Source organism: Labrus bergylta, chromosome 7 (assembly GCF_963930695.1).
Source record: "Labrus bergylta chromosome 7, fLabBer1.1, whole genome shotgun sequence".
Taxonomy (NCBI): Eukaryota; Metazoa; Chordata; class Actinopteri; order Labriformes; family Labridae; genus Labrus; species Labrus bergylta.
Window position 1 is genome coordinate 24,911,393 of NC_089201.1, and position 16,151 is coordinate 24,927,543.

Consider the following 16,151-nt stretch of genomic DNA (forward strand, 5'->3'; position numbering starts at 1 on the left):
CTGGCTAGAGTAAAGCACATCCGTGTTTCCATGGCAACAAAGTGCCTGCACAATATTTTGCACAAAAAAAAAAGGGCTAAAAATCAAGAAACTCAAACCAAAAGCCATTTCCTTGTAAACACTGCAGTGATGTTAAATACAGTAGAGCAGGGGCCCTTTATTTAGCATGACTTACATCACACTATGAATTAAAACATCATATTAAACTAAAGTGTTTATCCTCATACATCCTTGTTAAGTTCGTAATGTTCACATTAACAAAAATCTTTCCTCAGATTGGATGAGCTGTGCCCACAGCGTCTTTGGCCCCACCTTGACCACCGATGATGAATTTCACACTTGAGAACTCCTCAGGTGCAAATGGGCAAAAGCTGAGCAGGCAACAGATATCATGAGCAGCAGCATGCAATGCTCTCCGTTCCTTTCTGCCTGACCTACTTCAGCACCAGAAATAGCAGCACTCAGGTCTCTGCTTCCAATCCTGTTTTGCTATTTCATTGCTCCTGCCACTGTGCTTGAGACAGGAGGAGGTAAAAGAGGAGAGCTTGGCAAAGAAGAGAGATGGGCCAGGGTCAACTGAGCTCTCCCCTTAACTGATTCCGCTTTCTCATCACTTAACTGAACTTCTGAAAGCACAGAGCGGTGCTTTTTGAGAACTGTCATTATGACGGACAGCCTGCGTTAACATTTTCCTAATTAAAATGGCAGACCCAGTTAACTATGAATTGGTTCCAACATCAAAAGTGGGAAAGCCATTTGCTTGTCAAAATACCAGTGATGTCAAGCGTTCCTCTCTAATGGAGCCGCTTTGCTCGTGTTTCAATGTTCATGTGCGTATTTGTTCTCAAGCTGATGTGAAAACTGGGCCAGTGTTCAAAATTTAATGCAACGGATTTTACTTCCAAAAAAAGGGCAGTCACTAAGGGAGAGTAGGAGACTTTTAAATAGCCTGAAAGAAATAAAAGCAAATTTAAAATCTTTGTTCATCTGACAAGGGAGTAAGAAACACGCAACTGTTTCTGTTTTGTTTTGTTTGTCATTCTTTAAAGGATGTGACTGCGATGTCTGTTTTTTTTCTTATGTGCAAAAAGGGAGACTGCTCTTCAAACAATCTGCAACTGGAAAACTGTTTAATTCAGCTCTTTTACAGGCTTGTTTAAGTAATTGCCTCTGTCAGTGATACCCATCTATCTATGCTATAATTACTTCCTGATGCAAAGGCCATAGAGCAATGAGCTGACCTCAGAAATCCTCTGCAGCATTACCAGAAGGATTAATATTTCACAGTGATGTTTAACTGTTATGTTTTAGGACTGTTCCTTACCAACTCTGTAGTACAGGGAGGAGGATCACTTGAAATAGTCTAGCCTCTGTGTATTCCGTTCTAGTGCTACGGTCATGTTAGGCCAAATGTGGGGTCTCCTGTTTTAGCTGCTTGCACGTACTTAAACTTATAAGTTCAAACTATTTCAGCTTCATTTCTCAGAAAACTCTTTTCTTTGTTGTGAATTTCCAGTGCATTTGTGTTCAATCTTGTACAAAACTGACCTCGTACCTTTTTTTTTTTCCTGCATCAGTACATGTTCTGATATTAAAATTATAAATAGCTTTTGAGCATGACAAGAAAAGCGTTAGAAAATATAAGAAGGTACGTACCAACAATGGCGAGGTTGTGTTCTGATCCACAGGCAATCTGTAGAGACAAAGATTTCAAAGTGTTCAAAATGCATGTTTAGAGCAGACAGCCAATTCTAAGACTGTGATAACCTAAATTGTTATGCCGACATAGATACTGAAATATTATGTGAACCAAAGCTGATCTGAAAGTGAAATAAAATGCCATGTCTCAAGGTGTAGTCTTTTAACTTTTATTCAAAACTATGTTGCACCAAAAGCAAATATCATGATCAATAATCAGTTCTGTAAATACATTAGACACGGTTAAACCCCGTGCATCATCAGAGAGCCGAGCAGAGTTAACAGTAAAGTGTTCCTAAAAGGTAAAGCACACCGCTGGGCTGTCTAGAACGGTTAATGCTACTGTCGCAGGAGTGCCTGCCTTGCTGACTCAAACCCTTTTACAAATTAATGGCCTTTTTTTCTTTTTTTTTTGCGGCCCTCTTATGCCTTATCCAGGAGCTGTGGGGCACATTTTAAGTTCTGATCCTGAAATCTACAACTCTTCCAAGAAGTAACGAATCAGCATTCTTGATAACGCATACAGCTGTGGCAAGCCACGAACAGAAACACGCCGACCTGACAGGTTACAATTTGTTACTCCGGTAATGTTCATTGGCCTCATGAAAGTGTGACAGTTCATTTCATATAGCCTCTGTGGGGTGTAAAAGTACAGTGTTTGGGCAGTAACATGTTAGGGTGGGCTGGGAGATTCATAGTCCACATGGCTAATCCATCCTGCATTTAGCTTTACACACATATAGCGACTGTGGCTGACATACGCCCGCTCTGCTACAATGATCTGTGCTCAGTAGAAGAGGGATCTTGCCCTTGTCCGTCCCTGACATCTACTTTATTGGCAACGATCCCCAGCCATTTAGGACTCCAGGTTAACTGCTGCTATCTCGTGATGCTCACACATAATTGCCCTTATGGGAGAAGAGACCCTCGTCTTCACTGGATGTAAGTAGTCCTCTGGGAGTGTCTGTGTGTCTCTGTGTGTGTGTGTGTGTGTGTGCTCTAGATTTAAGGTTTAGTCATTCTAATCTTTCACAACCTGCTTTTAGTCGGACTGGCTCTCAATCAGGGCATTCTGTCTCACCTCATACAAAACAACCCTCAGCTGCCTGTTTTATTTGTATTTATCTGCTGCCTCCTGCTGGACTCACAGACATTTCCTACTAAAACACAATGACAACATCAATTACAGTAAGGATCACTTCAGTAACACCCAAAGCACCCATTTTCTTTTCCCATTTTAAAACGTATTACCTGCGCCGCTCCATGGAGTGCTTTAACCTCTGTGGGCAGGAAAGCCTTCTTGTTTGGACCTCCAGCTGAAGGACCCCACTGACTCCTGCTCAGGGTTCTGAATGGATGATGTTTTTTTTTGGCCAAGCTGTCCATAATCTCCTCTGCCCCATGTGAACACTCTCCCAGTCTCTGTAAAATGGCAGATGATTTGTTAATATTAAGTCATTGCAGGTCAAACACAATACTGTATTCATTACTCTTTTTTTTTACCTGTTTGAGCAACTATATGGGTCCAGCCACTCCACACATGGACAACTTTTTCTCCACCCAGAAGTGAGCGCTTCATGAGAGAGGGAGAGGACAGGAAAGGCTCTGTGCTGGTCAGCTGGCCATGTTTGTTGCTTCCCCAAAGAAAAACATCACCGTCTCCTGCACACACAACAGATGACACATCACTTGTCTTCCAGCCGAGGCGGTGACAGAAAAAACGTGGAGAGGTAGTCGAGAGAAGCTTCCCCACATATTAAAAGGACAGAAGAGGGACCGGTTTTATAATGTTTGAACATGAAGAAGAAGACAACTCGGGCCTGGTGTTGACAAAACAATTTGTAAATCCAAATTATGACCTTCCAGAGCAAACAAAACCTGAGCTTGCAGATTTATTTGGTTGCCAGGCAACAACAACTCACTGGCACAACCTGAAAGAGTAAACACACCTTGAGTGAGTGAATAGTAAACACACCTTGAGTGAGTGAATAGAAGCACAGTGGTGTTTTGAGGTTATTATGTATGCCCTGTTAGTACTGTGACCCAGTGTTTGAAGTCCCATGTTTTGCTTGAAAGTTAGTTAATCTCAATATGAGAGAAAAAGATTAAGTGGCATATAGCCGGTGGAGTGAGCAGACACCTAAACCTGAACTAATTGTTAAGGATAAGGTTCCAGCCTTGTTTGCTTTGACTGACAATCTTAACCAGTCTGACAGCTATTTCACATTGATCATGGTGAAAATATCTCACTGGAATTTGTACCTATAATGCAAAATCTATGTTTCCTTTTACCTTTTGCTAAATAAAGTGGATCTGCTACTTGTAATCGCCTGTGTTAAAGAAGCCCCTTTTCTAACCTTTTCAAACAGTCCCGTGGTCTAAATGAAACATCTGTGCTGTTCTTTGGTCAAAATTTAACATGAATCAAGCACCAGAGGAGGTTTGTGACCCTGTATAAACCAGCTCTCTCAGAACGCTCTGTTTAGGTGTGTGTGTCTCTTTAAATGCAATGTGGGTCAGTAGACACTCAACTTACCCAAATATATGTTCAAAAACACTGTAAGTGTATTTTCATAAAATGTCCCCTTTAACAACATTTTTCATATTTAATCTAAATGAACCAAATCCAACATGAACGCAGCATCATGATTGTCATACCTGTGAGGCACACACAATGCACTGACCCTGCTGACACCATGTGTGTCTTCTGATCCAGACCTGCAACACAGGCACACATATCTGGTCAGTATCAATCATGTATGCCCTCAAAGCTTTGTGCTCTGTAACTATATCAATTCAGTGCTGAGTTACACTAACCTGGTACTACAGAGGGCACTGTGGAGTTAAGGTGTGATGGGACAGGATGTGGACTCAGGGCTCTCTTAGCGTGACTGCAAAGACCACGCCCCCACTGGTATACACAGCCTGAGTCTAAAAGCAGAACACAAAAAATTAGTATTATTGGATTAAGAGCTGAATGAAAACACAAAGCTTTTGTTGCAAACTCACCAGAAGCAGCCAATGAATGTCTGAGTCCTGCTGCTACACTCACCACTGACTCCTTCAGACTCTGAGAAAACACAGAACAAGTTATGGCTGCTTCAAAGAAAGTGACATGAAGTTGGATTGTGGCAGCTTTGACCAGTAGGGATTGATTAATTAAATAAAACCATATTAAAGAAGCTATCTTGTGTTTATTTCAGTAAGTAAAATACATGCCTCTCGTTTGCTCACCTCAACAACCAGAGGTTCTGAAGAATGTTTGACTGTCTCGCCGACACCCAGTTGTCCGAATGCATTGGAGCCACATGCAAACACTTGACCACAATCTGTAAGTGACACAATTTAAAGACATTAAAGAAAATAACACTGAAATATGTAGACGATTGAAAGGTAGTTCAAGCCTTCCTCCTTCATTTACATATACAATACAATACCAGGTTCTGTGTAACACCATTAATCAAAGCCAGCAAGATTACAGAATAAAAGAGGGTGGGTCCTATAGGAAAAATACTCTGCATAAGATGCCTCCAGCTGTTGCCGAATTTGGGACAACCCTAACCATCTAGTTTGTGAGTCTAATGCTGCATTCATGTTTGATGTAAGGCTGATATTTAATCATGTAATCACAAGGAAGCAGTTGTTTTTACAGTCAACTCAAACAATGGTTTAGACTGCAGAGAATGAGAGCCCTAAATTTAGAGAATATGAGTTTCATTAAAGTTGTTCCGATTCCCTGTACTGCCTAAAAATGGTATCGGGTGTGGACTGAGCCTGTCAATGCAGCGACTCAATACCATAACCATTAAGCCCCCTGAAACTGTTTTCAGGTTAATTACTTTGACCATAACAAACAACAACAGTGTGGTAGAAGAGAGTGTGACGTAACAGGTTTTCCCCTGTTCGATGAAAAAACATATTCCTACCCAGTGTCATCCTATCACTTAAACCTACTGAAAAAAAGAGCACAACAGCACAGTGTTAAAAAGTGTTTACCAGTGAGGAGAAGAGTAAAATCCCAACCACAGGCTACTTTTGTGATCCTCTGGCTCAGGCTGCAGCACAGCTGAAAAGTGAGGATGTCTACACAGTGTCCAAGTCCCAGCTGTCCTCTGTGATTCTGTCCGCACACAAACACCTCGGCATTCTCTGTACGCCACAAAACACACAGCAAACAGTTTATTGTTGATATGCAGAATAAATCAATGTTTTCAACACTGACACTACTAAACATTTGATTAAACAGTTGCATGAAGCTCGAGAGATGAGAAAGCCTTGCCTAGATGCTGTGTGCAATAATAACATGGTTCAAAGTTCATTGTTTTTATCTGGATCGTGCAGGTTTCTATTTGCCTTCTACTATTTCCTAAAGTTTAAAATACAAACTGAGTCTTACCTGTTTTAAGTAAAAATCCATTCATGTGTATATTTTGGCTGTACATGTATGTTTTACAGAAATGCACATTTGTTGCTTCTTGTATATGTTAGTGTGTGTCTTACTGTGGTGTCTTATACCAGTACGTCCTTGACACTAAACTTCACCCCCATAAAACACTACCCACACGACCTGCTTCATTATTATCATTGTATTATTATTATTTAGCATCAATATATATATATATATATATACACACACACACACACATATAAACTGTACATTCTATATACTTTTATTATATTATACTAGTCTATATTATATAACATTTCATTATATTACACTATATTGTTCATATTGCACTATATTATATTATATTATATTATACTACATTATATTATATAACTGCACTCTGCATTACTGTGGCACAACACTGCCTCTCTTCTCTGCTGTTTACATTACGTGCTGCTATTTATCATACCATCATCACTTTAATCACTTGTCACTTTATCTTGTCATTCTCTGCAAATACTGTCTCAATTCTCAATTCCTCCCCAGTTAACTTCATCATTCATTTTGTACTTGTATATACCCCCCTGTTTTTATTTTTATTTATCTTATCTATTCTGTTTAATGTGTATTTTTGAGCTTACTTGTCTGTACTGCTGTAACGCCCGAATTTCCCCCTCTAGGAATCAATAAAGTATTATCCTTTCCTAATGTGGTCTTAACTGAATTAAGTCAATATAATTAACAATAAGCCTTTGCAGCCACAAGGGGGCGCCACATCTCTTATCAAGATCTTTCTAGTTTGCTCACACTGCTGATCTGAACCATGATCTGAACACATCTTCTCCGGCAGACGGACACCTTGTACACGAAATGTCAGATGAAATGCACAGTTTTGAGTACCAGCAGCTTCTTACCGGTGATAACCACGGAGTGACCTCCGCCGCCGCTAACAGCCCGGACAGCCGTGTTTTGAAGAGGAGTGATGTCTGCGAGCCGGGGGGCTGACTGGTCCTCCACATGTCCCTGTCCCAGCTGCCCGTAGCTGTTTGCTCCCTTAAAAAAAACCAAAAGAAAAACACGATAACAACCACTAACATTGTCCAGAACCAACGTGACCATGTTAAGTAAGTCGTTACCTGTTGAACAAATCATAACGACCGTTTGTGTTCGCTGCGCTTGAAGCTTTTTATTGCAGGAGTTTCGAAGCTAACGTTAGCAAAAGTGCTTCGTTAACGTCCCGCAACTTGCTGTCACTCTGCCCATGGTTAGTTTTAGAGACCCATTATATTCCCCCCGGTCGTACATATACGAATCAACCACTTAAACTCTAAAAAAATATATACTAAACTTACCCAGGAGTGTAAACAAAACTCCGTCCGCGGACTCGTTTCCATGGAGTACTCTAGCAGCTTTACTTGCGACACTGTCGTAAAAAAAAAACGTTTTTGACGTAGTTGCCATTGCATATGTAGTTTTTTTTTTCATTACGTTGCACTCACTCTTCTGCTATCTGTTTTTTTTTTTTTCGTAGTAGGTAACGTCTTGAGCTGGGCGTAAACACTTAATTATCACAAAAAGGACCCTATATTTCCCACAAATACACTTTACAAACACTTAAAATCATTCTCCAATCTAGTGTTCAAGAAGTCAAGTCCAAAATTTTTATTAATGGTCAGATTTATGTTTTAAGTAGCCTACAGGCAAGCACTTGTTCATGTTAGTTGTAACTGATTATGTACCTTTTTTTTTCTTTTTTTTAATGTATGCTATTATCTCTAACTTCCCAACCTGGACATAACTCTACTAATCTCTTTCAGGGATCCTTGTGTCTCCATTGTGTTCCTCAGTGATAGTCATCAGCATCTTCTTATGCATTCACCATCATCACAAAGCCATCAAAAAGTCACAAGTTAACAAGGTAACATGCCTTTTGACACACTTGTGTAGACACAATAACATTTTATTTGTTTAATAGTTTGAGACATAGCCTACACATAATGTCTATATTTCTTTACAGTAGAAAAATAATGTTTTGATATCAGGAGTACTACAGTTAGATGTAGATAATCAGAATCATCACTTTAAAACAAAATCGTTTCAGGTACATGGGCCATATCTGTCATAGTCAGCCGTCAAAACATTCTTATAACACTCGTTTTCATTTGTATATTTCCCTCAACAGCACACAAAAAGGAATGTGATACATACACCGAAGGAATAAAAACGATACAGATCATACATATCACTGAAGTGAGGAAGATTAAATGTGAAGAATAATAAAATGAAATACAAAAAAAGAAAATCACATGATAATATACAACAGCAGAGTTAACAATAAAATGATGAAGCCACATCTGTGCTTGTTACAGCTGGAAAGGATCTTAGAGGATTATAAAGTAAGGACATTGACTGTTTGCCGTACAGAAACCAAAAGAGACAAGTACAACTGAAGCTCAACAGTGAGTCAGATAAAGCAGCTCTTTGGGTTTGTGCAGTTTACTCATTTCATTGTCTAAACATACCTAATGTGCCCTCTGTATATTTTATAAGACAAATACCATGCAGTGGAAAAAACAGAGCGTTTAACCAAAAGCAGTGCACATTCATTGAACTGACAAAGGGCAATAAACAGGCAGTATCTATACAGCGGTGCCTTGGGGTGAATGACAAGCGTTGACAAAGTGGGCAGTCAGACGCCCTGCTGCTTGTTCAGCCGGATGAGGGCGTCGCCGACTATGTCCAGCTCATGTCGAAGCTCCTCCACTACGCTGTTGATGCTTGGAGTGTCTTTTAGCACGTCCACACTCTGGGTGTACGGGTTGTATCTGACTGTGAAGGGACGCTTGATTGTCTTGGCAAACTCCCTAAAGTAAACAAAATATTTTGTAGATATTTATCATGGTAAATTAAAAAAAAAACAATCTAGTTTGTGAATAATTTCCATCTATATTCTTAATTATCTTATTTGAATAAGTTTACCAAGCATCCATGCTCACCTCATCTTGACTTTGGCTTCCTCAAAGCTGTCTGACACAAAGTAGACCTCCTGAAAAGTTGTGATGATGCATTCTTGTTTGGATGTAACTTTGGGGTCGAAAGGCATTATCCTTGCATTGCCAGAAAGTGCATGCTGTAAGAAAGAAACACAGGAAATATGTTGCAGCCATTGTAAATAACACTGGCACACATTTGGGTCTTTTAATTGAATGCAAACAATCTTAAAGCTGCTGTGAGGAACTTTTAGTTTGTGTTCATTTTGGCGCCCCCTGTTGACAAAGTGGTACCTTAATCTCTTTACTAATCTTGTCCTGTGCATGTGTTAGTCGTGTTTTCAGACAAAAAAATCTCATCCCGCTTTCGTTTAGCTGTCAAACCTATTAGTTACTGTGAATCTTTTATGCAGAAAATGTAAACAAAGAAATTCCCAGTTTGCGTTTCGCAAATCTCCTCGTCTGACGTCTATCTGGTGGCAGCAGTTTAAAATATCTAAATAACTTTATATTTGAAAAAATATATGAATATTCTGCTGCACACGGAAAATGACTTTACTGTCACTTATAGTAAACGAACAACATTTGACAATAGCTTCCCCAAAAATGCGTTGTTCGCCCACAATAAAAAAAAAGTCATTTTCAGTGTGCGATTATTATTTTTTTTATCATATGTTCCTACAACCGGACAGAACCTGAGAATGTAGGTTGGCTCTGCACTGGGTAGCCTAGCCTGTTGGTCGTTAAAATAACTTCATTAAAATAAAAAGTCTTACTCCTTGTTGATGGTTGTTTGCTTGGTTTTAGTTAATTTAGAGAAAACAGTTTCAAGTTCAATCTGCTTCACAACTAGATGAAAACTCTTCACAGGAGTTTTAAAAGGAGTTGTGTGGTTTAAAATGTGAAGACATCATTAGTGACTTTTCTATATTCTTAAATCGTTTATTTAATTGATTTGCCAGTGGGTTTATATGTGTATATATATATATATATATATATATATATATTGCTCTTAAAGCAGTTTTTATTGTATTAAAGATGAGCTGATACATGTACTTGATTAAAGATGAGGATTGAGTCTGTGTTGTACACTCTGTACATGCCTTTATTAAAATGTTTACCTTAAGCTCACTAATAGATGACAGCAGTCCTGCTCCGTATGCTCGCAGCTGCCCTTCTTGTTTGCATAGGCCAAACTCCACCGTAAAGAAATAACACTGTGACAAAGGAAACAGAAACATGAATATATATATTTTTTTGCATTGAGAAAACCTTCATTGATATTGATCTAATCAAATGTGCCTGTATAACTGTCACTCACTGTGGCCAGTTTCTGAACTGAGTCATCTGAGGCCCCGAGTGAAGCGAGCCCGATCTCCTGAGAGAACTGGGCAAAGCTGGGCTCAGCTAGAAGTGGGACGTGACCCAGAAGTTCATGGCACGTGTCCCTTGATAAAGAAAGATAAAAGAATTTTAGGACCAATAGCTCAGGATAAACACGGACAATGCCTTTTTTGAATATGCTTGAGTGTATTACTCACGGCTCTGGGGTGTATAATGGGTCGGAGCTGTGCCGCACATACTGAGTACAGTGGAAAACACGGAAGGCCAAACCAGCAAGGAAGTCACGCGGGGACAGATAACCTGCCACAGGCCTGATGGTAAACCCAGTGCGCTCTGAGAAGATTTGAAAAGACAGATGAGTAAAAACATTAACATTTTCATGTTTTTATTTGAAGCAAAACAAAATGTTTAATTGAAATGAAAAACCGACCTCTGAGAAAGCGTGAGACATCTTCCAGCTGAGGAATGTTGTCCTCCCGAAATTCACAGTATTTGGACAGCAGAGGCAGGTTCTTCAAGTATTCCCGGCAGGCGTGGGTGGGGTACAGCTTGTTGAGCTCCCTGTATACAACTCCCCAAGTCTTCACTTCCTCCTCTGTGAACTCAATTTGAGGAATGGGATCCCCACTGTAACAAAAAAAAAAAAAAAAAATTCTCTTATTATCAGATTAAAACTTAAAACATTTCAAAAATAACCAACTAAAAGTCAAATAAAAACTCACTGTTTGAATGACATGGCAATATCAGCAAAGTACTTTCGCCTTTTCCGGTAAACATTGTCCTTGAAACCCTGAAAAGAGCAAGATAGAAGGTTTCAGTGTAATTCAAGTAAAAGTAGTGTCCACTGTGGTGATTTAACCAGAAGGCTAATTTGACTTTATACATACTGGATGATCTGCATCCAGCTCAGAGCCGTACATGAGGACACGGTTTGCACACTTGTCCAAGTCTGAAATCTTCTTTGGGAACCAGGGGACATTGTACATATCTGAGACGAGAGGAAGACATTGTGTTATTTTTCTCTTGTAAGTAATATACTTGTAATACATTATCTGCAGGATTTTATTTACCTTTGTCTTGTAGACACGAGTTATCTGGAGGCTCCATATCAACCACGTTCACATGCTTCCGCAGCAGCTGGATGATTTCATTCAGTTGTTCGTGGTCGCTGTCGCAGTCCACAAATATTTCAAACTCAGAGTTGCGTCTCTTGGATTTCCTGGACTCTATGTGGACGAGGTTGACGTGATTTTCCTGCAAGAAACATAAAGAACCATTGCTAAGTTGCCCACAATTGTTTTTATTATCAGTGCTAATAATGAATAGGCTAAGTGTAGGTATAACATGGATGTCCAGATAAAAAATGAAGTCAGGTGACTTTGTCCTTACTTGGAAGAGTTTGAGTGCCTTCACTAGTCCTCCCACTTCATTCTTGAGGGAAAAGATGATTGTTGCTCTCTCTTTTTCTGATGTATTCTTCTTTTCTGAGTTTTCTTCAATTTTTGTGAAGGTCGATTTGTTTATCTAAAAGCAGTAATGGAAAAAAAAGGCAAATTTTTAGTTGGGGAACAGCTTTGCCATTGACTGACCGACTGACCATGGTCATGTGAGGAGATTTTTTACTTTACTAAACTTTTTAGTAGTTTAGTTTAATCTGTGATTATATTACCCAGACAAATGTCCAGACTTTTATTTTTTATTTTTATTTTTTACTGCAAATCCAGAAAGTGAAGAACTGATCAAACAGAAAAATAATTAAAGTAATAGAGCACCACTAGTAATAGTTGAATAAAAACAGCACCTAGCCCTGAACTACCAAGTCTTGTAACCCTTCAACACCTTTATCTCAGAGTACTGAGTTCAATTTTCTCTAAGAGCTTTTTAAAAACCCAGTGAACAAAAACAAGCAAACATAAGCTGCATCTGAAGCTAAATAATCCTGTAACCCTGTAAAGGAAACATGGGTAATTTCTTGAAAATCATTTTGAGAAAAGAAGCAATATTAATGCAGAAGCTTTAGATAACATGTGGATGATAACGACCCCTCTTCCATTCAGCACCCTGGACAGCGCTCTCACGTACGCGCTGCACAAACAAGTGAACATTCACGTAATCCTGCATTAGGTTTTAGTGGGAAGACTTAACTGAAGACTTTACGAGCCAACAGCACAGAAAAACGAATCTGTTATGATTGACTGCAACGATTTCGCGTTCACTTCAGTTTTGCAGACACCTTTTGAGACACTTTTTTTTTTTTTTTTTATTCCTGTCATGCGCAACTACGCTCTGGAAAACCAATTTTAATGCATAAAACTGTATTTTTTTTTAGAAAGTGGATAAAAGGCAATACAATAATCAGTTACATTTAGTCGTGTTGCTTCCTACCACATGTCGCCCATCGAGTATTGTGCAGGCAACGCGGCACAACAGATTTCGGTAGAGCCTTGTCGTTGTCGGTACCATCGTATTGGAGACTGGATCAGGACGCTTCCCAGGGTCAACTCTTTGCGTCTCGGTTTAACGAAGATGAACTTGTCTCTGTCACAAAGAATCGCCTTACTACAATCTCATTTAGAAAGCCGGGAAGCCTATTATTAGCTCCTCGCGTGCGAGTGTCTTAAAAGACATTAGGCAGCGTTTAATCAGCGCGCGCGTTAGGCTGCGGGATGATTTACAGCTGCTCCTCATTAAAACTTTACAAAGATACAGGATACAATTAGCCTGTGGTTTTAAAAAGACAATGCGAATACATACTAAATATAGAGTATGGAGTTTGAGAGTTGTGGCTTACATCTGTTTTTCTGATGAAGAGCCCCGTGTTGAGATTGAAAAAAGTTTCAGCTGAAGTTCTCAGAGACACGATCGCATCTAAAAAGTAAACATTTAGACTTTAAAAAAATAAAAATAAAATAAAGTTTGGGTTTTATGTCCCCTTATTCATGTCGCGAAATTGTGGACATGCAAAATGTAACCAGCACAGAAAAATCTAACAGAAATTGTAAATAAATAGATAATAAAGAATCAATATGTTGTATAGATATTAATCGTATATGTAGGCTACGTTATGGTTAGTTGATCGTCACAGGATCGTACAGTGTCATTTGCATGTGCTCAAAGGGGAAAATACAGACCCTGGTCGCTTTATCTTTTATCTAATCTTTCTTCTACCATGGAAATCCGCAATCGATGCGCAGGTTGAGCAATGATTAGTCCTACATGGCATGCAATTTTAACTTAGCCTATTCCTCTTTAACCCTCTTAACTCTTTGACGTAATTTACTGCAACAAAACGGCTTAAATTAATCTGCGCTGACGACAAGGTGTATGCATATTCATTAAGACGCCCAGGACCGATCTATCCACCAACACTAGCCTTCAAATATCACAAACGAGAAAAAGAATCTACCTTTTTGGTTTTAAAGCCTTTCTGAAGTTGTTATCAGAAAAAAAAAAAAAAGAACCATTCATTTGTCATAGAAGTTCTTACCTCATTGTTGAGCAGCTTTTCTTCAAAGCCAATGTTCATGGAGTCAAAAGATCTTCCTCTACGTGGTCCCTCGTTTTTGTTTGAGTACATGTTAAAATACTGCTGTTTTTTGCCCTTTGTGCTATTCTTACAGGTGGGTTATCTAACTAGCCTCCTCCTTTGTATAATGGACTGTCTACCCCGACAGGCAAGCGCGCCTTGCTATTTAACAACAGGCTGAAATAGGTGGGGGCCATAATCCCACCCACAGGAGCAAATGAAAAAAGAGCAGCCTTGCTGCGTCAGTTGGGAGAGAATGGGGTATCTCTTATTTCACCTAAAGGCATAAGGCAGTGTCAGTGTAGTGAGATCAATCACAATGCCTTAAAGATTGAAATAACAGAATGAACTATACCTCGATAAAACATTTACCATTTTTGTGTGAAAGTAAAATCAGAATCTGTCATGAAAGTGTTAAAAACAGGACACAAATCCTTATTTTATCTTCTTGTGAAAGGCAGGTCTTATACCAATTCAAGCCAAATATGGAAAATGTGTCATCATACTGATATATATATATATATATATATATATATATATATATATATATATTGTATCCAAACTGAACGAGTTCTCATATATATATATATATATATATATATATTGTATCCAAACTGAACGAGTTCTCATATATATATATATATATATATGAACTCGTTCAGTTTGGATACAAACTGTGTTTTTGCAGTGCAAGCTGTTAATTCTCCTTGTTTGTTGACACCTTGAGACTAAGAAGAGGTCAAGGTTTAAGAGGATTTAAGTGTAGCCCACCTGCCTTCATTGTACAGTGATCCAAACATGCCCCCCCGTTTTCAAATCCAGCCCTCTGCAGTGTAAGCACCTCTGGGTTCTCGTGCACATAGCACATATAATCTGCATGTTTTCTCGTCTTTAACACTGTGAGCCTTTTAATAAGATCACGACAATCAGTAGGAAAAGCTTCAGGGGCCGAATCTTGAAGAGTGAGCACACATGCGTGCAAGAGACCTCATTACTTTAAACAGATGACACCACTGTTCTCTAAGCTATAGTCACTTTACAATTGGGGACGATGAGATGTCTTTGTCTGTCAGGCTGGGTACACAAGTCTTATGCAGTGATAGATACATGTGGCTGATGCACATGCTTCTTGTCTCAGGTGGTCCTGGCCTGTGTCACTCGTGACATGGACAGATGCTTTACACAACAAGAACCAGTGAAGGGGACTTCCTGTTTTTAGGAACTGAATCCAGATCAGATCACTGCGTTACCAGGGGCGTCTGGCTTTGTTCTGGTGCTGCAGGTGTTGTCCATTTAAATCCATCCAGCACCAGTTAAATAAACATGAATCAAAGAGTCTTTAACAGTAACTACATCTACCAGTATGCATTGCTCATGAAGTCCACAGCAACAGAAACTCCCTGTAAGATCAGAGAGGCAGGAGTGAACATGTTTACCTGACTGTTTGCCTATAAGCTCCTCATTAACACAACCTACATATGACAAGCAGTTCTGCTTCAGTGTGCAAACATAATATACACTACCCGAGCCGCAACACACAACAGATGAACAATGAATCTGTCAAGTGTTGAAAGCTCACCTGAAACACAGAACGTCTCCAATTTACTTCTGCTTACAGTTAGCACTGTTGGTCACATTCGACAATACTAATCACACCAAAAATTATATGTAGGTATTTTATAAAAACATAGACTTGATAAGAGAACATAACAGTCAGCCACTCTGTTTTTTTCTGTTGGCTATATAATTATAATTAGTGCCAAAAAAACAACAGCCAATCAATTGAGTAGGTGATGATAAAATCAGTTCGCAAAAATATTAGATTTTCAGCAGTAGTTTCAAATATTTTTGTTTTGTTAGATCTCTTCAAATAGAAGAATTTTCTCCTTTCTACTTAATCCATAACTATTCATTAAATATTAAAATATTAAATATCTGTATTATGGAGAGAGAAAAAATGAAGACGTTACCACTCAGGAACATCCTGTTACTAGTTTTATAATTTTTACTTTTCTGACATAAACATCAGGCTTTAGATGGACTAAACCACATGTTCTTTTAAACAAAGCTTGGAAAATCTGTTAGTTGTTGGTGTCATTGATTCCTGATAAGATCTCCAATGCTAGGGCAGAAGACTAATACTCAAAACAAAATTGCATCATAAGAAATAGTAATACATTTAAAAATGGTAACTGTTGAGTTGTTG

General features: G+C 39.0%; 3 protein-coding genes and 1 long non-coding RNA gene across 5 annotated transcripts in view; 2 read left to right on the forward strand and 2 right to left on the reverse strand.

Moving 5' to 3' along the window:
• kcnc1b (potassium voltage-gated channel, Shaw-related subfamily, member 1b) overlaps window positions 1–415 on the forward strand; it is a 15,543-nt gene extending 15,128 nt beyond the window's left edge. The window contains exon 6 of the mRNA XM_020659044.3: window positions 276–415. Within this exon, the coding sequence (XP_020514700.1) occupies window positions 276–327 (52 nt within the window). The 3' untranslated portion in view covers window positions 328–415. The remainder of the gene's footprint in view (window positions 1–275) is intronic.
• The window catches only part of sergef (secretion regulating guanine nucleotide exchange factor), an 11,578-nt gene extending 4,042 nt beyond the window's left edge, over window positions 1–7,536 (reverse strand). Inside the window, 11 exon segments of the mRNA XM_020659173.3 lie at window positions 1,657–1,693; window positions 2,950–3,018; window positions 3,020–3,120; window positions 3,202–3,360; window positions 4,357–4,416; window positions 4,516–4,629; window positions 4,708–4,768; window positions 4,933–5,027; window positions 5,695–5,847; window positions 7,000–7,138; window positions 7,438–7,536. Coding sequence (XP_020514829.2) covers window positions 1,657–1,693; window positions 2,950–3,018; window positions 3,020–3,120; window positions 3,202–3,360; window positions 4,357–4,416; window positions 4,516–4,629; window positions 4,708–4,768; window positions 4,933–5,027; window positions 5,695–5,847; window positions 7,000–7,138; window positions 7,438–7,479 — 1,030 coding nt within the window. The 5' untranslated portion in view covers window positions 7,480–7,536.
• LOC136179716 (uncharacterized) lies at window positions 7,073–9,509 on the forward strand. The gene is made up of 2 exons (XR_010666697.1): window positions 7,073–7,209; window positions 7,903–9,509. It is a non-coding gene; the product is annotated as an uncharacterized lncRNA (long non-coding RNA).
• On the reverse strand, window positions 8,010–14,090 carry tph1a (tryptophan hydroxylase 1 (tryptophan 5-monooxygenase) a). 2 transcript variants are annotated; one of them, XM_020659153.3, is made up of 11 exons: window positions 13,907–14,090; window positions 11,809–11,943; window positions 11,490–11,673; window positions 11,307–11,407; window positions 11,142–11,209; window positions 10,850–11,046; window positions 10,617–10,752; window positions 10,397–10,523; window positions 10,197–10,292; window positions 9,082–9,215; window positions 8,010–8,949 (listed from the first exon to the last, which is right to left on the reverse strand). In XM_020659153.3, the coding sequence occupies exons 1-11, from the start codon at window positions 13,994–13,996 to the stop codon at window positions 8,775–8,777; spliced, it is 1,443 nt and encodes a 480-aa protein (XP_020514809.1). In that variant the 5' UTR covers window positions 13,997–14,090; the 3' UTR covers window positions 8,010–8,774. The 2 variants fall into 2 exon arrangements, with proteins under 2 accessions (XP_020514809.1, XP_020514816.1); XM_020659160.3 differs by lacking the exon at window positions 13,907–14,090 and adding an exon at window positions 12,805–12,998.
• Between the last annotated feature and the right edge of the window lie 2,061 nt (window positions 14,091–16,151).

What these genes read in the sequence shown, in the direction of transcription:
- tph1a (XM_020659153.3), bottom strand. Translation starts at nt 13,996, where the DNA reads ATGTACTCAAACAAAAACGAGGGACCACGTAGAGGAAGATCTTTTGAC. An exon ending in AGCTGGATGCAGATCATCCA is followed by an intron (nt 11,210 to 11,306) that starts GTATGTATAAAG and finishes TGCTCTTTTCAG; the next exon opens with GGTTTCAAGGACAATGTTTA. An exon ending in CCATTATACACCCCAGAGCC is followed by an intron (nt 10,524 to 10,616) that starts GTGAGTAATACA and finishes TTCTTTATCAAG; the next exon opens with GGACACGTGCCATGAACTTC.